A 22,407-nucleotide genomic window follows, 5' to 3' on the forward strand; every position below is an offset into this window, starting at 1 on the left:
AACTAACTCGAAGCAGCTAGAATTGAATAGAACCAACTACAACTAAGTAGAACCAACTACAACTAAGTAGAACCAACTACAACTAAGTAGAACCAACTACAACTAAGTAGAACCAACTACAACTAAGTAGAACCAACTACAACTAAGTAGAACCAACTAGAATTAACTAGAACGAACCAGTGCTGATTAGAACAAGTAGGAAATAACTAGAACGGAGTAGAACTAACTCTGAGATAGAACCAGCAAGAATTGTATATAACCAACTAGAACTGACTAGGACCAATTAGAAATTAGAATCAACCAGAACTAGATAGATCTAACTAGAATGAACTAGAGCCAACTGGAACTAACTAGAAACACCTAGAATGAACTAGAACCAAATAGAATTAACTAGACCCAACTAAAACTGACTAGAACCAATTAAAAATAATTAGAGCGAACTAAAACAAAACAGAACTAACTAGAAGATCTAGAACCAGTTGTGAACCTCCTAGAATTTTTTTATACATGACCGTCACGAATTATGAGGAACCAAAAAGAGAGATAATGATTAAAGTTAGGAGAGAGACTCGTTGGTGCGTAATTTTAAAATTATTTAATGTTTATTTGTGGTAACGAAGACATTATTGGCCAGTCGTTATGTTGCCAACAATCCTCTGAGGTAATGTTTACTGTCTAGTAAACATCGACAAGTCTATATTTCATATTGATATATCATAAATCTGTTGGATATATTAAATGATATTTAAGACAGGTGTACGACAGGTAAGTACCTTCATTCCGAAATGTTTCGCTTGTACAGTTGAATACAGAGGCAACAGAAACAGCCGAGATGTGAAACGTTTCGGTATTAAGATACCTAACTGTTGTACATGTGTCTTAATTATCATCTTGTATATAAAGATCATATTCACGACATATGTTAAAAGATGGTGGGTTACCCGGCCAGAGAATGTGAGGCCTCTGACTTGCGTCTCCATCGATAATTGAAGAAGCTATACTTTTGTGATCTATATATTGACTTTGAAGGCCATGGACCGTGTATTGAGTTTCGATATATGAATCTGTACATTACTGTAAACTTGGGTATACGAGTGTATAAACAGTATTAAAGGCTAAATTATAATTCACTGCTAACTTAACAGATTTTATAAACTTTTGATTAAAGTTTTAGGAACTTACAATTATTCAGTACTAAAACGGTGTAGTCGTGAGTGTATGAAAAAAAATAAACACGAAAAAAAAATCAAAATTGCAGAGAATGAGACATTGAGAAAATGAGGAAATTGAAACAGATTCTGAATTTTCAGAATTGTTTTACCAACTTTTGAGCATAAAGCCAGGCAATACACAAGTGCGACATATGAGACAAAACTAGAAGAAAGAAATGGTCTTCTAAGTGAGTACTCGACATTCTCGTAAGTTAGGTACAGATGTAACACTTGACTGACGTGAAACACAGTGAGAAACACAATGGCTAAAAATATAATTTGAAAACATTGTTAAATATTTTTTTATGATTAATGAAGCTACTAATATTAATGGCAAGATTCTTGTAGAAATTTGCTTGACTTAGAACATATGAAAACTGGTTCAGATAAAATGTCTACATGTATATATAATGCAGAGAGATGTTTTTATATATAATAAAAATGTCTGTACTTACCTAGCTGTACTCACCTGGTTAAGGTTGAAGGGGTCGATTCATAGAGCTTGGCCCCACCTCTTCGCTGGTCTCGCTCTCCTTTCTCCATGAGCTTTATCGAACCTCTTCTTAGAGGTATGTATGGATCCTATCTCCATATCATTACTCTCCAGATTGTTCCACTTCCTGACAATTCTATGAATGATGAAATTCTTGATAAATCCTCTCAGTATATTGTATGTAGTTATCATGTCCAACCCTATACCTCTTGTTCTCCAGTGCCGTCAGGTTAATTTCCCTTAAACTCTCCTCGAAGGGCATGCCCCTTAGCTGCGGAGTTGCAAACCTTTGCACTTTCTGTAATATCTTGATGTGCTTGACGAGGGGCGGTTTTCGTACTGTTGCTGCATACTTCAATATGGTCCTGACGTACACGTGTACAGTGTCTTGAATGACTTCTTATTTAGTTGACGAAACGTTGTTCTTAGGTTTGCCAGGCGCCCATATACTGCAGCAGTTATTTGGTTGATGTGCGCCTCAGGAGTTTTGCTCGGTATGATGCTCAACCCCTTGAGTTATAGAGTCTTCGACCTCCTAGGCTGTAATCCATCTGCGGTCTTTTTTGTACTTCCCTCAAGCTTCAAAATTTTGCATTTCCTGGGATTAAACCCCAGGAGCCATTTGTCAAACCAGGCTTGCAGCCTGTCCTCTCTCACTTGTATTCTTCACATTAGCTTCATGTCGTTTGCGGACACGGACACCTCTGATTCTATCCCTTCTGTCATGTCCTTCACGTACACTGGAAACAGCACAGGACCTAGACTCTTCTAGAACCCCACTCGACACATTCACAATGAATGACACCTCGTCATGTACCAAACCCCTTTGTTTCCTTCCTGTCAGTTAATCCCTGATCCATTGCAGTACTTTCCCTGCTATTCCTGCCTGCTCCTCTAGCTTTTCAAGCAGTCTCTTGTGTGGTATTGTATCGAAAGCCTTTTTACGGTCAAAGTAGATGCAGTCTACCCATCCCTCTCTCTCCTGTCTTCTGTTACCTTATCGTGATGCAGGATTTCCCTTCCCTGAAGCCGTTCTGGTTGCCATTTATGAGCCCGTTCCTTTCTAGTTGCTCCACCACTCTTCTTCTGATAATCTTCTACATAACTTTACATATTATACATGTTAGCGACACATGTCTAGTTTAGTGCAGCCTGTCTGTCACATTTCTTAAAAATTGGGACTATGTTTGCTGTCTTCCACACCTTAGGCAGTTGCCCTGTTTATTGTTAGTAGAACACAGTGAATCTGCTCCCTTTCTCAAAACCCATGGAGAGATGTTGTCTGGGTCCACCGCCTTCGAGATATCTAGGTCCTCCAGCGGTTTCTTCTCAGTTATGTTCAATGTGTCCAGTCTACGGGATTAGCGCTCCCCCATAATTAAGATGCACCCTACTCTCTTAGTTTGCTGGAAGCCTATTTGTTTTCTCCGTGAATACCTTTCTGAATCTTGAGATGAGTTCTACACATACTTTCTGGTCGCGCCCTGTGAGCTCCCTCTTCTTCCTCAGCCTGTTCACCTGGTCCTTGACTGTTGTTTTCCTCCTGATGTGGCTGTATAACAACTTTTTGGGCTTTTGATTCTGTCATTCATGTATTGCCACTGGGCCTCCCTCCTTATCTGCTTCTGGCTCTTTTGCTCAAGTCCCTGGTTTCCCAAGTCCATTGACTTCTATACTTTTTCCATGCTCTAGCACACTTGGTTTTAGCCTCTCCACACCTCCGGGTAAACCATGGACTCACTCTGGTCTTCCCATTGTTTCTGTTTCCCCTTGGCACGAACTTCTTCTCTTCCTTCCTGCATTTTGCAGTCACTTGTTTCATTATTTCGCTTACAGTCTTCCCCCTCTAGCTGCTTCACTCTTTATTAACTCTACGTCTGAAGAGCGTTTCTTTTGTGATTTCCCCTATGTCTGAACTGTTTAAGGTGAATATGAGGCCCAACCTTGCTGGTTCATCATCATCTCTCTTTTTGGATGTGTCCCTAACATGTTGGTACATGAAGGTTTCGAGTGCCACCTCCAGCATCTTGGCTTTCTACGTCTCCAGTCTCCCATGTGGCTCCAGATTTTCCTTGTTTATTTCCTTGTGATTGAAATCCCCAATGATGAGTAGCTTTGCCCTGCTTATTAGGGGCCCTTCTGGCTGCCTCAGCTGTTGCCGAGGTATCTTGGTCTCCTGCTGTTCAGTAGCAGGTTGTACATCTCTGCTATTATCACTTTTGGAACCCCATTTAGAAATTATCAACTTCACCTTCAACTAGCCCTACCAGCTCCTCAAAACTCCATTGGTCATTGATGAGGAGTGCAACTCTTCCTCCCCATCTCTTCCTCCTGTCTTTAATCAGGATCTGATATCCAGATGGGAAAATTACATCCGTTATCACCCTTATGAGCTTTGTCTCTGTGAGTGCTATGATGTCCGAGGATGCCTCAGTGATTCTTTCCCGCCACTTGTCACTCTTATTTGTTATTCCATGCGAGTTGGTATACCATACTTTCAGCTTTCTTTCCAGGTTTGTAATCAGGGGGGTGGTAGGGGTTGGTACAGGCTGAGGGTGTGGTAGACAGGGCTGGATATTATGGCAGGATGGTGTTGCAGTTGTATTAGTGCTGGGGAGGGCGACTGTGGGTGTGTAGTATGGTTTATTTCTGGTTTTTGTTTGGTTGGTGAGGGTTGGTAGGAATTGAGGGGATGCTGAGTGTGTTACACAAATAACCCGCACATAAAAGAGAGAAGCTTACGACGATGTTTCGGTCCGACTTGGACCATTTACAAAGTCACTTTGTAAATGGTCTAAGTCGGACCGAAACGTCGTCGTAAGCTTTTCTCTTTAATGTGCGGGTTATTTGTGTATCGTTCCAGTCACGGTATTGTTCCTATTTTGTTATTTATATATGCTGTGTGTGATTCTTTGAGCAGTTGTTTTTGCTGTTTCCCCTGAGGCTGCACTCCCGTTTCTGTTGGTACCTGCTCTGTCTCATTTTGTTACTCTGTTTCTTAGTTCCTCACATTCTTTTTGTTTTCTGTCATGGTTGAGGTACACTCATTGATATTTTGGGAAATCCTTTAACTGTGAATTCCTCTGCAGGATATTGTTTCGCACCATTTCTGTCTTGACTGTGAATTATATTTAGAGGTTCTTTTTCCCTCTAGTACCATCCAAGTCTCTGAAAACTTGTCAGTTGGGCCTTGTCTTCTGTTACTGTGATTACGCTCTCAGTCTCTCTTACCGCCTCCTTTACTCTTTCCTCGTAGGTTTTATCTTCTGCCTCATGGAGACCATGAATAATAAGTGATCTCTCCCTCTCTTCTTCCTATTTCATTTCCCTCCACATCTCTGGGTCTGATTTAAGTATCTCCTTGGTTGTTTCCCTTATCTCTCAAACGTCCCGGTGGCCTGGTATCAATTCTTCAACGTTCTTCTTTCCTCTTGCCTCTCCTTCAGTCCCTTCACTGTCCACTAATTTTCCTGCACCCAGCATCTTTCTGCTATCAGTCCTCGCCTCTGTATTCTGCTTCAGTACTTCCGGTTCATCTGCCAGGCTCTGCACTTTTGCTTCAGCAGCAATAGCTCATAACTCCTACTTCTTAATCTCTGTAGATATCGTCTCCACTGTGTTGCAGAACTCAATGGAATGTGTGTGTTAGTTATCATTTTGTCCTAGGCACATGTCCATTAGACACAAGGCCTGTTGTATATGCGAGCGTGTATGTGTTTGTGTGCCTTTTTTCAGTGTGGTTTGAAACGGAACGAGGCACTGAAGAATGGGGAGACACCTTTTATTTAACTATTCTTGCCTCAAATACCTAAATAATACACGTTAGACATTAATCAAGATAGATGCAGATGATTCACCAAAGCAGAGAGCTTCAGTATGGACTCTCATTTGTCTTTCCTACGTGATCTCATGTACAATAGAGTTAAGTGGGAAGGAGGAGGAACAGCAATGAGAGATTTAAAGAGCATTCAGACTTGAAAGATCACTCAGCAATCTCCTCAAATAAAAGTAATGACATTCAAGAGAGAACTAAGAGTAACCAACTCGCACGAACAAACACACAAGACAAACAACTGGAAAGGAACCAAGAAATGGTCAATACACACTACGTAAGCTTCGATTTCTTCTTGCCACGTCGTGAACAGATACTTCAGGTTATGAAATATTTACGCTATGGTTCGCCTCAGGAAAAAGGTAGGTAGATTATGTATCAGAGTGAACAGTCAAATAACTGAAGCTCAGACATTTCTATGCTGAGTGACTCACAAGAGTCTAACTATTAATATAAATACACGACTTCAGCATCATCTCTTCATATAATAATAATACTAATAATTATTATTACTTTAACAAGTACTTGATACAACTTACACAGACCTAGTCAACATAAATAATACTACATAGAAGCCCATACTTATGCAAGTCATATCAGGTAACCAGGGTTAATTTTGTCTCCAGGGTGCGACCCATACCAGTTGGCTAGCACCCAGGTACCTACTTACTGCTAGGTGAACAGGGACAGATGTCTTAAGGAACCCCTCCCTCAAAGAATCCACCTGTACCGGGTACTGAACCCCGACACTTAATGTGTGAGCTGAGTGCGCTACCAACCGAGCTACGGGGCACCTTATAAGAGAGATTTTTAATAGATTCCTGTCTTCAAGAGGGAACTTGAGAGTCTTCCCAAGACAGCTGTTTATCAGCTGATCTCATAAAAACCAGCCGAGCTACAAGCAACAATTGCCTAAAACATCTCTCTACCAACCAGTAGGCCTGGTACTGGAGCAGGCCTAGGAGGGGAACCCCTGCTGCAACAAAATCATCTATGATACTAGAGAAAAATAAAGGTAACTGACGAGCTAGTTGCTAGAATCCTGTGATATCAGACTGAAGATCGAGCCTCCAGCACTGCTGCCACTCACACAATTGCTCAAGAAAGCAACTCCTCCATGATGGCTGACCAGCCAGGCTGACGATAGTTTACCAAGATGTGTCATTTACATTTCCAAGACGCTGCTTCTCTAACTCAAAAATGTATTGGAAATCTTTCAAATTTTCCCCGTGACACTCGAGATATTTGTCTTGTCCAGCACATAGACAAAAATTCTTCATATATGTTAACAAATTATCGAAAAATTTGAGTTTCACGATAATTTAACTTGAACGAAATATAGATCAACTAAAATCAAGGTTATAATGAAATATGCAACAACAGACATCAATGTTTTTAATAAAAAATGCAGGTAACATCAATGTTATAAATGATTTAAAGGAATACTTACGTCACTGTTGTAAATAATTTATAGGAATACTTACTGTTGTAAATTTATAGGAATACTTACGTCACTCTCGTAAATAATTTATAGTCAGCGAAATCAAAGTTATATTTACTGGAGAAGTTTTAATTGAATCAATGAATCTGCTTATCACACAAATATTAGCAGGATGAATAATTAGCAAGATGAATAATGAGTAGGATGAATAATTAGCAGGATGAATAATTAGGAAAACAGTAGAAAATTTAGTGTTGATAGATAATTAGATGTCGAAAGAAAAATTAGAAGATAAATTGAACAATTAATTATTAGAGAGAAGAAAGCAAAATGGATATTTTTCCGGATAATTATGAGAGAAATGAATAATTACTGGACATAATGAACATTTAGAGGCTGAAGATACCCAAGTGTTGCACAGTAAGACAGTCAGCAAGATAGTAAGACACTCAGCAAGATAGTAAGACACTCAGCAAGATAGTAAGACACTCAGCAAGATAGTAAGACACTCGGCAAGATAGTAAGACACTCGACAAGATAGTAAGACATTCAGCAAGATAGTAAGACACTCAGCAAGATAGTAAGACATTCAGCAAGATAGTAAGACACTCGACAAGATAGTAAGACACTCAGCAAGATAGTAAGACACTCGGCAAGATAGTAAGACACTCGACAAGATAGTAAGACATTCAGCAAGATAGTAAGACACTCAGCAAGATAGTAAGACATTCAGCAAGATAGTAAGACACTCGACAAGATAGTAAGACACTCAACAAGATAGTAAGACACTCGACAAGATAGTAAGACACTCGACAAGATAGTAAGACACTCAACAAGATAGTAAGACACTCAGCAAGATAGTAAGACACTCAGCAAGATAGTAAGACACTCAGCAAGATAGTAAGACACTCGACAAGATAGTAAGACATTCAGCAAGATAGTAAGACACTCAGCAAGATAATAAGACATTCAGCAAGATAGTAAGACACTCGACAAGATAGTAAGACACTCAACAAGATAGTAAGACACTCAACAAGATAGTAAGACACTCAGCAAGATAGTAAGACACTCGACAAGATAGTAAGACACTCAACAAGATAGTAAGACACTCAGCAAGATAGTAAGACACTCAGCAAGATAGTAAGACACTCAGAAAGATAATAAGACACTCAGCAAGATAGTAAGACACTCAACAAGATAGTAAGACACTCAGCAAGATAGTAAGACACTCGACAAGATAGTAAGACACTCAAGATAGTAAGACACTCAGCAAGATAGTAAGACACTCGACAAGATAGTAAGACACTCAACAAGATAGTAAGACACTCAACAAGATAGTAAGACACTCAGCAAGATAGTAAGACACTCAGCAAGATAGTAAGACACTCAGCAAGATAGTAAGACACTCAGCAAGATAGTAAGACATTCAGCAATATAGTAAGACACTCAACAAAATAGTAAGACACTCGACAAGATAGTAAGACACTCAGCAAGATAGTAAGACACTCGGCAAGATAGTAAGACACTCAGCAAGATAGTAAGACACTCAGCGAGATAGTAAGGCATTCAGCAAGATAGTAAGATACTCGACAAGATAGTAAGACACTCGACAAGATAGTAAGACACTCAGCAAGATAGTAAGACACTCAGCAAGATAGTAAGACACTCGACAAGATAGTAAGACACTCAGCAAGATAGTAAGACACTCGACAAGATAGTAAGACACTCAGAAAAATAGTAAGACACTCAGCAAGATAGTAAGACATTCAGCAAGATAGACACTCGGCAAGATAGTAAGACACTCGACAAGATAGTAAGACACTCGACAAGATAGTAAGACACTCGGCAAAATAGTAAGAGAGTCAGCAAGATAGTAAGACATTAAGGCACTCAGAAATACAATAATAATAATAATAATAATAATAATAATAATAATAATAATAATAATATTTATATCTACATGTGCATGACATAACATATACACACAGTAGCTAAGATCAATAACATACTACTATATAGAAAGCCACTTGTTATTCAGAGCACTTCGGGCAACTTAGGTTAATTTTGTCCCCATGATGCGACCCACACCAGTCGGTTAACACCCAGGTACCTACTTACTGCTAGGTCAACAAGGGCAGTAGATGTACGGTGACTGACAACAAGGTACCTACTTACTACTAGATGAAGGGGGGAGAAATATGTAAGGTGACTAATACCCAGGCACCTGCTTACTATTAGTTGAACTGAGGCAGCAGGTGTGAGGTGGCTAACACCCAGGTACCTACTTATCGCTAGGTGAATATGGACAGCAGGTGGCTTAAGGAAACACTCCCAGTGTTCCCACCCGTACCGGAGATCGAACCATCGACACTCACTGCGTGAGTTCAGTGCGCTACCAACCGAGGTACAGGAAACCTTAAGACAATCGGTAAGATTCTCAGTAAGATGGTAAGACACTGAACAAAACATTAAAGTACTCACCAGCAGGGAAGACATGGAAGACACAAGGTCGTCGTTGTTGTCCCACAGCGTTGGTGGCCCAACACAGGAGAGTGCCATAATCCAGCTCATTGTTAGGAGTGTAGCTGACTGTTGATCCTGACTCCAGTGCCTGGACGTGCTCCTGAGAGAGAGAACACTTGGTTCTTTAGTCTGAGAGAGAGAGGGAGAGAGAGAGAGAGAGAGAGAGAGAGAGAGAGAGAGAGAGAGAGAGAGAGAGAGAGAGAGAATTCTTGGTACTTTATCTCTGTGTAGGTGTGTTTACTCACCTAGTTACTCACTTAGTTGTGGCTGGAGGGGTCGAGTCACAGCTTCTGGCCCCGCCTCTTCACTGGTAACTACTAGATCACTCTTCCTGCTCCATGAGCTTTATCATACCTCTTCTAAGTGTGTATGTGTGTATGTGAGAGAGAGAGAGAGAGAGAGAGAGAGAGAGAGAGAGAGAGAGAGCGACAGACAGACTAAGTCTCTCGGAAGATCGAGTCTTCAACACATCTTTCACTGCTTAGTCATTAACTAGTGCAAGCTCAATTGAGGTAATTTTATTTTAGTACATTTCATGATATGGTAATCCTACGTGGGTCATTCAGAGAAAGGAGTGTAGGCTCGAACGTCTGTTAGCTAATCACACCTCTGTCCCTGATTAGTTAAAGTGTTGGAGAGGACTGGCTCACCTTGGGGATGTCAGCGCTCTCCCCACTGTTGTTGAAAGTCCATTTAAAGGAGACAGGTGGTGGATAAGCGTCCAGGTAGCATGGAATGTTAACTTGCTCATACCTGGCAGCTCCATGGTAGGACATCTGAGGGGTCCTACACACAGGTGCATCTGCAGGGACAACGCACATGTTAATGATTACGATTATAATCTTAATTTTTAAAGGGGTGGACGGGTAAGCCAGTAGAAGGCCTCAGCCAAATAACCAGAAGCTCCAGCTGCGGATTATTTGACTAAAACCCACATCAGAAAACACTTAATCTGTTTCCTGACAAACCTTACATAACCTAACTTAACCTAACCTAACTCACTTTTCCTTCTGATTTCTTTTGCAATTTGCATAGTGAGTTGCTGTGTTGTAGACTACTGTTTAACGCTATTTTTAAATGTTTCTATATAACTATTTCCTGGAATAATCCTCAGAGTAGTTATATAAAGGTAATTATTTATGATAGAATTACCAGCAACATGTCAGGTAAATGAACACAGATGCAACTAGTGTGATGTTTCACTGTGGCAACGTTTCGCTCTGCAGGAGCTTTGTTGCATTGGTTGCAGAGGTGTTCCTTTACCTAATGTAATTATGATGTGCTTAGTTTTATCGTATGTTTATTTTTATCTAAACAAAACGGAATACGAGTAGGTACATAAACAAGTAGAGTACGAGTAGGTACATAAACAAGTAGAGTACGAGTAGGTACATAAACAAGTAGAGTACGAGTAGGTACATAAACAAGTAGAGTACGAGTAGGTACATAAACAAGTAGAGTACGAGTAGGTACATAAACAAGTAGAGTACGAGTAAGGACTCATTTTCGACTCGTAGCCTCATTTTCTCACCAGGTTAGCCTGAATGTAAAAGGCGCCTGGCATCGCGAAAATACGTTGTGTGTGTGTGTGTGTGTGTGTGTGTGTGTGTGTGTGTGTGTGTGTGTGTGTGTGTGTGTGTGTGTGTGTGTGTGTGTACTCGCATATTTGTACTCAACTATTTGTGGTTGCAGGGGCCGAGTCATAGCTCCTGGCCCAGCCTTTTCACTGATTGCTACAAGGTCCTATCTCTCCCTGCACCATGAGCTTTATCAAACCTCCACTACGTCACTTTCTAGTCTATTGCACTTCCTGACAACTCTATGACTGAATAAATACTCCCTAACATCCCTTTGACTTGTAGGAATCTTCAGCTTCCAATTGTGACCCCTTGTTTCTGTGTCCCATCTTTGGAACATCCCGTCTTTGTCGACCTCGTCAATTCCTCGCAGTATTTTATATGCCGTTATCATGTCTCCCCTGACCTTTCTGTCCTCCAGTGTCGTCAGGCCGATTTCCCTTAAGCTTTCTTCATATGACAATCCCCTTAGCTCTGGGACTAGTCTTGTTTCAAAACTTTGCAATTTCTCTATTTTTTGACGTGCTTCACCAGGTGTGGATACCTCCTTAATGAGGTATAGGAACGCTCTTCTTAGGTTTGTCAGACGCCCATATGCTGCAGCAGTTATTTGATTGATGCACTCCTCAGATGTGCTCGGTATTATACTCACCCCAAGATCTTTTTCCTTTAGTGAAGTTCGTAGTGTGAGGTGTGTGTGTGTGTGTGTGTGTGTGTGTGTGTGTGTGTGTGTGTGTGTGTGTGTGTGTGTGTGTGTGTGTGTGTGTGTGTGCGTGTGTGTGCGCGTGCGTGCGTGCGTGTGTGTGTGTGCGCGCTCGTCAGGACGCATAATGTTGATGGCGGCAGAGTTAGGAGTTAAATATTGTTGGAGAAGCTCGTATTAATAGCTACTAGCTGTCAAATGCACTTGACGTTGGTTGCACTTGCAGGGGATAGGACTGCTAGACTAGCCACGGACTAGGCCCGCTGGAGTAACCAGAATTAATTAAGATGGCTTCAGTGAGTGCAAGGTGTATGTATGCACATGGGATAACCTAGTACATACAGTGGAAACATTCGCTGTGTGCTGCTATCCTATACTGCTGTCCAGTTACATGGTAGGAACACCAGTGTGCGACGAGTCTACTCTGTCTGACACTAACATGGTGGGAACACTTGTACTAACTACGCTTGTCACTTAGTGGGAGAGCTGCAGTGTGCTGCTGCATTAGCAGTAACACACTGCTGGTAATTTAGCAACCGCCTATGACATGACATATACGGGAAGGTTGGAGGACGCTACAGTCTCCTCCGGACTTCAGAATTGTACATTTCTAGGGCATGAAAAAGCTGCAAATTTTCAGGCCAGAGATTCTGATAATGTATGTTGATTATTTGCATGAGACGGGATAATTGATTCAATTTGCTATAACAAAAGAGACTTTGTCGTTTGAGAGTAACTGTAATTTTAGCATTATTTTCTGCGTCACGACGCACCGAACATCAGGGCAAATTTCTTCCATATCATCAGCTAGAAGTGTCGACAGAATTACGTGATGGAACACTAACAGTGTGTTGCTACACTGTGTGAGAGTTTCATTGTGGCAACTAACAGTGTATTGCTACACTACTGTGTGAGAGTTGCACTGTGGCAACTAACAGTGTGTTGCTACACTACTGTGTGAGAGTTGCACTGTGGCAACTAACAGTGTGTTGCTACACTACTGTGTGAGAGTTGCACTGTGGCAACTAACAGTGTGTTGCTACACTACTGTGTGAGAGTTGCACTGTGGCAACTAACAGTGTGTTGCTACACTACTGTGTGAGAGTTGCACTGTGGCAACTAACAGTGTGTTGCTACACTACTGTGTGAGAGTTACACTGTGGCAACTAACAGTGTGTTGCTACACTACTGTGTGAGAGTTGCACTGTGGCAACTAACAGTGTGTTGCTACACTACTGTGTGAGAGTTGCACTGTGGCAACTAACAGTGTGTTGCTACACTACTGTGTGAGAGTTACACTGTGGCAACTAACAGTGTGTTGCTACACTACTGTGTGTTAGATTGTGGCAACTAACAGTGTGTTGCTACACTACTGTGTGTTAGATTGTGGCAACTAACAGTGTGTTGCTACACTACTGTGTGAGAGTTGCATTGTAGCAACACTAACAGTGTGTTGCTGCACTTCTCTGTATGAGAGTTACATTGTAGCAACACTAACAGTGTTGCTGCACTTCTCTGTATGAGAGTTACATTGTGGCAACACTAAGAGTATTGCTACTTTATTATACATAAATGTGATTACAGAAACAAATTCTGGTATTTCTTCCTGTTATATTCCATTAATCTGGAGGGATTTTAAATCCTGTAATGATGCTAACAGGCTATTTCGTGGCTTGAGGAGGCCTTTTGATCCAAGGAATTAAAGCTATCTTCCCTTCCTTGGATCAAAACTGATTACTGGTGTTACTGATGACAAATTATATTCATGAGAAGCGCTAAACCCATAAGAGTCATGCAGCGACCGAGGAATGGAAAGCAATGAAATTTGATCCGAGGAGGGAAAGGGTAGCTCTGATTCTTTGGATCAAGAGCTCTTCCCCGGAATCAAGGCATCCCCGTCGAAGGTATTGATGGAGATATATATTGTTTTCTGAAACACAACTTCTCAGTCCCTCGCCTTGGATCAAATTTTCTCTTCTTCAGGCTCTTTATGACCCTTTTAAATTTGGTACTCCCTATTAGACCTATTAACTTTAATTAATAAGGTTATCAAAGCTTATTTCTTGGATAACATTGATAATGGGTTGGGATGAATATTTTTGGGTGGGTTTGTAAACTTACCAAGTATGGGCCAGTAGGCCTGCTGCAGTGTTTCTCCTTGTGTTAATGTTATGATTCACGAAATCGCAATGACACGATTGCAAACAAACCATACCATGGACGGGGCTTGAACCCGCAGTAGTGTGTCGTAAAACTCCAGACCGACGCATTAACCAGTGGCTACCGCGGGTTCAAGCCCCGCCCGTGGTATGTTTTTCTTATGTTAATATTAATAATATAAAGCCAAGGTAATTAATACTCGTGAACGAACTGAAAATTAATGCACATTTTTGTGTTGAAATTATTGTTATGAAGACGATGACTGGAGAGCCAGGAGGGCCAAGAGGGCCAGGAGAGCCAGGAGGGCCAGGGATCAGCTAGTCAATGATGTGTTGCTTAATCCAAGTTATTGCCTGGAAAATAAAAGCTGGGCTTGCATGTCGAGTGCCTGGCACTGCTTAACTGTTTGGTGTAACCTTCATCTGCCAGCAGCGAGTCCCCGAGTAACAGCAGTCACACTTGCTCTCTGACAGTCATCGGGAATCTATGGCTCTGTGACTGTTAGCTAAATGGACACAGATGCAGTTTATGGCAACGTTTCTCTTTCTAGGAGCTTTGTTTAGCAGTTACGGTTTGACAAAGCTCTTGGAGAGCGAAATGTTGCCACAATTATATGTCATATTAGTTGCATCTGCGTCCATTTACCCTACATTGTGTTGGTAATTCTACCATTATTGCGTCTGTAATTGTTTTGGTCCAGGTAATCACAGAGACATAACTGGAGTTTCTGTCTTATTGACGCCACGTGTAGACAACCCCAAGTCACAGTCAGTGAGTTGATGAACCTTTCTGGCTTCCTATTAACAAAGTCATTGTCACGCACTCAAGAGTCACTCGAGCTGGACTCCAGCTCTTCTATTGTTTGAAGTAAAATCAAACAGCAAATCACTGAAGCTGATTGAAACCAGACTCTGCAATTCGTTGAACAGAGCGTGAACAGAGCGTGAACAGAGCGTGAACAAGCAACAAATCATCGTCCCGTTGGTAACAAAAATTTAATTAAAATAAACATGTTGAAGGTTTACCTGGAGTTTACCTGGAGAGAGTTCCGGGGGTCAACGCCCCCGCGGCCCGGTCTGTGACCAGGCCTCCTTAGGTCAGTGTCCCAGGATGCGACCCACACCAGTCGACTAACACCCAGGTACCCATTTTACTGATGGGGAACATAGACAACAGGTGGAAAGAAACACGTCCAATGTTTCGAACCCAGGCCCTCACCGTGTGAAGCGAGAGCGTTAACCACCAGGCCACCAGAGCCCTCACCAGGCCACCAGGTAGATACATTACATCTACATTCCTTTCCCTTCCTTTTTATTTTCCTCTGTTTCTTATGTATAAGTTCTCTAGACCCCGTTCTAGTATGATGGAGAATTCTTCATAAGAGTTCCATTTCTCCTGTGATGGAATGAACTATCCTGAGACCATTCCCAAGTGATAGTAACTCCAGCAATGCTGGAAGAAAATCTTTGAAGTTCCCGGAGTTGATGAGTACTTAATGGAATACTTGACGATATCCTCATTGCCCCACTAATCTCCCAGCTCAGGACGACAGATTTCAAACACTTTCTGAGTCTCATCCTGCATGATGGAAAATAACATGGATTCATTGTTAGCATTTGTTCCCACTATGTAACTATCGCATCGAAGACGGTAGCAGCACGCTGTGTATGTATCATATTTTGCTAACTAAAAAAAATAAATTCGGCCACGAGAAATGTTTTATTGTCATTTTTTTTCATTGATTTATTGGTGATATATCATCGAGCGCAGAAGTGTTGCTCCTCACAGGCTTCAAATGGCAGTCATACTCAAGCGACACGAAGACGGGGACCTTCAGCAGAACCTCGTAAAGTAAAATGACAGGTGCAACTAATGTGACATTTTATTGTGGCAACGTTTCGCTCTCCAGAAGCTTTGCGGCTTGAGAAAGCTCCTGGAGAGCGAAACGTTGCCACAAAATGTCTCATTAGTTGCACTTGTGTCCTTTTACTTTACATATTGTCGGTAATTCTACCAAAATATATACAATAGAGAGGACGGCCATAAAACAACAAACTGTGTGCCTCGGTAGCTGCTCGATACTAAAAAAAAGCCTCCCCAGTATTCCATAACCTTGGTTCCCAGCGCAGCAATGCACACGATTATTCAGATCGTGTGTATTGTAGCGTACGTTGATAATGCAGTAAAATATTAGCATTGAAATTTGAAGGGATTTATGAGAGGCATTCACAAACCATCATATGGAAAATAGTATGTATACAGAGTTCAATCAAAACTGTAATTTAGGACATACACAGCCCAAATCTAATTGAAGCCGTATTAACACGATTACAAACAAACCATGGAACGGGTGGGGTTTGAACCCATGACCTGGAGTTTTACGACTCACTCGCCATGGGTCTAAACCCCACCCGTTCCGTGCTTTTTTCTAACTGAAATCATTGAAAGAGACCAAACAGACAAATACCCTAAAATACACAAGCACATTAAGCTTCAAGCCGTTCAAAAGTTGCATTATTAAATTATCAGTCTGGAAGGGTTGTAGCTTATCAGATGCGACACTCAGAAATTATGACTTGGGATCTACACGAGTCAAAATCAATCCTAACTTTTTCCTAAGGGAAAACTGACCAGCTTTTAAGAATTCAAATAATGACAGAAATTTAGTAAATAACTTTGAAGTGAGAATAATATATCAATATTCAACAATGGTCTGGAGGGGACAGTTGCTACAGCTACGTAAAATATATACAAAATAACCAGCTGTTGTTGCTGTGTAACCTGTGTTGGTGCACCTACAGGAACACTGCTGTATAACCAGTGGTGGTGGTGTATGACAAGTGTTGGTGCACCCACAGGAGCACTGCTGTGTAACTAGTGTTGGTGCTGTGTGACCAGTGTTGGTCCACCCACAGGAACACCGCTGTGTAACCTGTGCTGGTGCTACCAAAGGAACACTGCTCTGTGACCAGTGTTGGTGCTACAACAGGAACACTGGTGTGCGACCAATGTTGGTGTTACAACAAAAACACTTGTGTGCGACCAGTGTTGGAGCTAGAACAGGAACACTGGTGTGTGACCAGTGTTGATGCTAGAACAGGAACACTGCTGTGTGACCAGTGTTGGTGCTACAACAGGAACACTGCTGTGTGAACAGTGTTGGTGCTACAACAGGAACACTGCTGTGTGACCAGTGTTGGTGCTACAACAGGAACACTGCTGTGTGACCAGTGTTGGTGCTACAACAGGAACACTGCTGTGTGAACAGTGTTGGTGCTACAACAGGAACACTGCTGTGTGACCAGTGTTGGTGCTACAACAGGAACACTGCTGTGTGAACAGTGTTGGTGCTACAATAGGAACACTGCTGTGTGAACAGTGTTGGTGCTACAACAGGAACACTGCTGTGTGAACAGTGTTGGTGCTACAATAGGAACACTGCTGTGTGAACAGTGTTGGTGCTACAACAGGAACACTGCTGTGTGACCAGTGTTGGTGCTACAACAGGAACACTGCTGTGTGAACAGTGTTGGTGCTACAACAGGAACACTGCTGTGTGAACAGTGTTGGTGCTACAATAGGAACACTGCTGTGTGAACAGTGTTGGTGCTACAACAGGAACACTGCTGTGTGAACAGTGTTGGTGCTACAATAGGAACACTGCTGTGTGACCAGTGTTGGTGCTACAACAGGAACACTGCTGTGTGGCAAGCATAAGTGTTAGAAACACTGTCGTGTGGCCAGTATTAGTGTTATCTTAGAAACATTGCTGTGTGGCCAGTATTAGTGTTAGTAACACTGCTGTGTGGCCAGTATCAGTGTTAGTAACACTGTTGCGTGGCCAGCATTAGTGTTATCTTAGCAACACTGCTGTGTGGCTAGTATCAGTGTTAGTAACACTGTTGCGTGGCCAGCATAAGTGTTATCTTAGCAACACTGCTGTGTGGCCAGTATCAGTGTTAGTAACACTGTTGCGTGGCCAGCATTAGTGTTATCTTAGCAACACTGCTGTGTGGCCAGTATCAGTGTTAGTAACACTGTTGCGTGGCCAGCATTAGTGTTAGCAACACTGTTGCGTGGCCAGCATTAGTGTTAGCAACACTGTTGCGTGGCCAGCATTAGTGTTATCTTAGCAACACTGTTGCGTGGCCAGCATTAGTGTTAGCAACACTGTTGCGTGGCCAGCATTAGTGTTAGCAACACTGTTGCATGGCCAGCATTAGTGTTAGCAACACTGTTGCGTGGCTAGCATTAGTGTTATCTTAGCAACACTGTTGCGTGGCCAGCATTAGTGTTATCTTAGCAACACTGCTGTGTGGCCAGCATTAGTGTTATCTTAGCAACACTGTTGCGTGGCCAGCATTAGTGTTATCTTAGCAACACTGTTGTGTGGCTTGTATCAGCGTTAGTAACACTGTTGCGTGGCCAGCATTAGTGTTATCTTAGCAACACTTTTGCGTGGCCAGCATTAGTGTTATCTTAGCAACACTGCTGTGTGGCCAGCATTAGTGTTATCTTACCAACACTGTTGCGTGGCCAGCATTAGTGTTATCTTAGCAACACTGCTGTGTGGCCAGCATTAGTGTTATCTTAGCAACACTGCTGTGTGGCCAGCATTAGTGTTATCTTAGCAACACTGCTGTGTGGCCAGCATTAGTGTTATCTTAGCAACACTGCTGTGTGGCCAGCATTAGTGTTATCTTAGCAACACTGCTGTGTGGCCAGCATTAGTGTTAGCAACACTGCTGTGTGGCCAGCATTAGTGTTATCTTAGCAACACTGCTGTGTGGCCAGCATTAGTGTTATCTTAGCAACACTGCTGTGTGGCCAGCATTAGTGTTAGCAACACTGCTGTGTGGCCAGCATTAGTGTTATCCTAGCAACACTGCTGTGTGGCCAGCATTAGTGTTATCTTAGCAACACTGCTGTGTGGCCAGCATTAGTGTTATCTTAGCAACACTGCTGTGTGGCCAGCATTAGTGTTATCTTAGCAACACTGCTGTGTGGCCAGCATTAGTGTTATCTTAGCAACACTGCTGTGTGGCCAGTATTAGTGTTATCTTAGCAACACTGCTGTGTGGCCAGTATTAGTGTTAGCAACACTGCTGTGAACATGTTTGGTGCTGCCTTCTTAACGCTGTTCTCTCTATGCTATACTGCGACTCTGAAGTGTCAACTTTGGTCTGTCTCTTTTTAACAATATACTGGATAAATAACTACCTCAATGTTGTGAATCTCTTCAAGTTGTACCTGGGCCAAACCTCATAAATGCTGCACACGATATCATTTATGATTTATTTGTTTTAAAATGCGGAAAGTCTTATGAATTTGATTTACATTCAGCAATAAAATTCCACTAAGTGCGGACTCACTGGAATTGTTATAATTACGTTCATCTAGACCCTTTAAAACAGTAAAAAAAAAAAACTTTATATAAGCATTTTCTATTCTCGTTAGCTGCACATTTACTGTGTTCTCTTTATATATACCAGAACGATAAATAATCTTGATGATAATACTTATTTTCAAGAGGAATGCTTGTTAACGTACATTACGTCCAGCGTACACACTGGTTATTAGGAAGGAGGCGAAAATTTTCTTCCTAGTAACTCTGGCCACGTAATATAGAGCCTATAATGTTTGTTGAAGTGTCCATAAAGTTTTTAGTGGCTATAATGTTTGTTGTAGTGGCCGAGGTTCGGCAGCGTTGAACAGTGGAGGCTTTACGAGGGCTGGTAGGGGTAGGGAAAGAAGTGCTGGTACGGGGTAGGGAAAGAAGTGCTGGTACGGGGTAGGGAAAGAAAGCGCTGTTAGAGCTATTAAAATATATAGGGAGGGGTCCCTTATCACGCTGGTAGGGGGTGATGGAAGTAAGTATCGTAAACGTTATTTATGTATACGCGGGGAGGGGAAGAAAGAGTGATTATTAACGGTGTTATCATATACGAGGCTTGACTTACAATCTTTTTTAATTAAAAATCTGGGAGCACTAGCAGTGCGCTGATACCTTATTCTGTTTGATAGTTACACAGTGGGAATACTCACATCGTGCTGCTACCTTATTCTATGGGAGAATTATGTGATGAAAACAGTGTACGGTTGCCCTGTTCTGTATGACTGTCACATAGTCATAACAAACACACAATGTGCAACTTCCCTAATTTATATTGTAAATACAAAGCTAGAGGACACATATTGCGTTGCTACCCTAAGCAATATGACTATTATATATTGGCAACACCTGGTCAAGCACGTCAAGAAATTAGAGAAAGTGCCAAGTTTGGCAACAAGACTAGTCCCAGAGCTAAGTGGATGTCCTACGAAGTAAGGTTAAGGGACATCGACCTGACGATTCTCGAAGAGAGGGGAGATAGGGGGGACATGATAACGACATATAAAATACTGAGGAAATGACAAGGTGGACAGAGACAGGATGTTCCAGAGATGGGACACAGCAACAAGGGGTCACAATTGGAAGTTAAAGACTCAGATGAGTCAGAGAGATGTTAGAAAGTATTTCTTCAGCCATAGAGTTGTCAGCAAGGGGAATATTCTGGAAAGTGATGTAGTGGAGGCAGGATCCATACATAGCTTAAACAAGAGGTATGATAAAGCTCAAAGAGCAGGTAGAGGACCTGGTAGCAAATAGTGAAGAGGTGGGGCCAGGAGTTATAACTCGACCCCTGTAACCACAATTAGGTGAGTACACATACACACCTCGTGTATCAACACGTTACAAGTGGAGAGGGAAGCAGGAAGGGCAGGACGAATGTAACCAAACTACAGGAGAGGTGACCACACATGCATGAGGAATTTCCTGCACGAGGTTCAGTGGGACAGAGAACTGGGAGGGAGATCAGCAAATGAGATGATGGATTATGTGACAACAATATGCAAATAAGCAGAGAAAAGGTTTGTACCAAAGGGTAACAGAAACAATGAGAGGCCAGGACGAGCCCTTGGTTCATTCAAAGGTGTAGAGAGGCCAAAACCAAGTGTGCCTAGAATGAAAGAAGTATAGAAGGCAAAGGACCCAGGAGAATAAGGAGAGTTGCCGAAGAGCCAGAAATGAATATGAGCAGGTAAGAAGGGAGGCCCAAGGGATGCCCCACTACAATATGAAAATTACATAGCAGCAAAAGCCAAGTCCTACCCGAAGCTGTTGTACAGTCACATCAGGAGGAAAATAACAGTCAAGGACCAGATAATCAGGCTGAGGAAGGAAGGAGGGGAGATCACAAGAAACGACCGAGAAGTATTTGAGGAGCTCAGCATGTGATTTAAAGAAGTATTGACAGTGGAGACAGAAAGGTCTACAGAAGGACGGAGTGATGGGGTACACCATCAATTGCTGGACACAATACACACAACCGAGAAGGTGGTGATGAGGCTATTAAGTGAACTAGATACCTCAAAGGCGATGGGGTCGGATAACATCTCTCTGTGAGTCCTGAAGGAGGGACCAGAATGCTCTGTATACTAATAACAATCTTCAACACATCTATCGAACCAGGGTGACTATCTGAGGTATGAAAGACAGCAAATGTAGTCCCAGATACGCAGCACTGAACTACAGATCAGTGTAGTAATGCAGATTCATGGAAAAGAGTGATGGAGCACTTAGAAATAAATTATTTCATCAACGACAACCAGCAAGCAGTCAGGGACGGGAAATGCTGCATGACAAACCTACTGGAGTTCTATGACAAGATGACAGCAATAAGACAAGAGAGAGAATTAGGTACATTGTGTTTTCTTGGACTGTAAGAAGGCTTTTGACACAGTCCCACACAAGAGATGAGTGCAAACGCTGGAGGACAAGGCAGGTATAACAGGGGAAAGCACTGCAATGGATCAGTGAACATCTGACGGGAAGGTATCAGCGAGTTGTGGTACGTGACGAGGTGTCAGAGTGGGCGCGTGTGACTAGAGGGATTCCCCAGGGGTCAGTCCTAGGAATGGTGCTGTTCTGGTGTATGTGAATGACATGCTGGAAGAAATAGGTTCAGAAATATCCCTGTTTTCAGACAATGTGGAGAATTCAATCGCATGAGGACCAGGCAGGACTACGAAGGGATCTGGACAGGCTGAAAGTCTGGTCCAGCAATTAGCTCATGGAGTTCAACGCCACCAAGTACAAAGGAAAGGTAAAGAAGACCACAGAGTACAGTCTAGGGGACCAAAGGCTATAAACCTCACTCAAAGAGAAGGATCTTGAGGTGAGAATAATATCGAGCACACCTCTTGAAGCGCACATCAACCATATAACTGCTGCAGCATATGGACGCCTAGCAAACCTTAGAATAGCATTCCGACATCTCAGTAAGGAATCGTTAAGGACTTTGTACACAGTGCACGTCAGGCCCGTATTGGAGTATGCAGCACGACTTTAGAATCCACACCCAGCCAGGCACTTCAATTAGAGAAAGTGCAAAGGTTTGCAACGAGACTAGTCCCGGAGCTAAGG

The 22,407-nt window shown here is 42.2% G+C and overlaps 1 protein-coding gene across 1 annotated transcript in view; it reads right to left on the reverse strand.

Moving 5' to 3' along the window:
* The window catches only part of LOC128698121 (protein turtle homolog B-like), a 120,402-nt gene that overhangs the window by 37,872 nt on the left and 60,123 nt on the right, over positions 1–22,407 (reverse strand). The window contains exons 8-9 of the mRNA XM_070097655.1: positions 10,151–10,302; positions 9,459–9,600 (exon numbers count right to left, since the gene is read on the reverse strand). Coding sequence (XP_069953756.1) covers positions 9,459–9,600; positions 10,151–10,302 — 294 coding nt within the window. The remainder of the gene's footprint in view (positions 1–9,458; positions 9,601–10,150; positions 10,303–22,407) is intronic.

Source organism: Cherax quadricarinatus, chromosome 58 (assembly GCF_038502225.1).
Source record: "Cherax quadricarinatus isolate ZL_2023a chromosome 58, ASM3850222v1, whole genome shotgun sequence".
Classification (NCBI taxonomy): Eukaryota; Metazoa; Arthropoda; class Malacostraca; order Decapoda; family Parastacidae; genus Cherax; species Cherax quadricarinatus.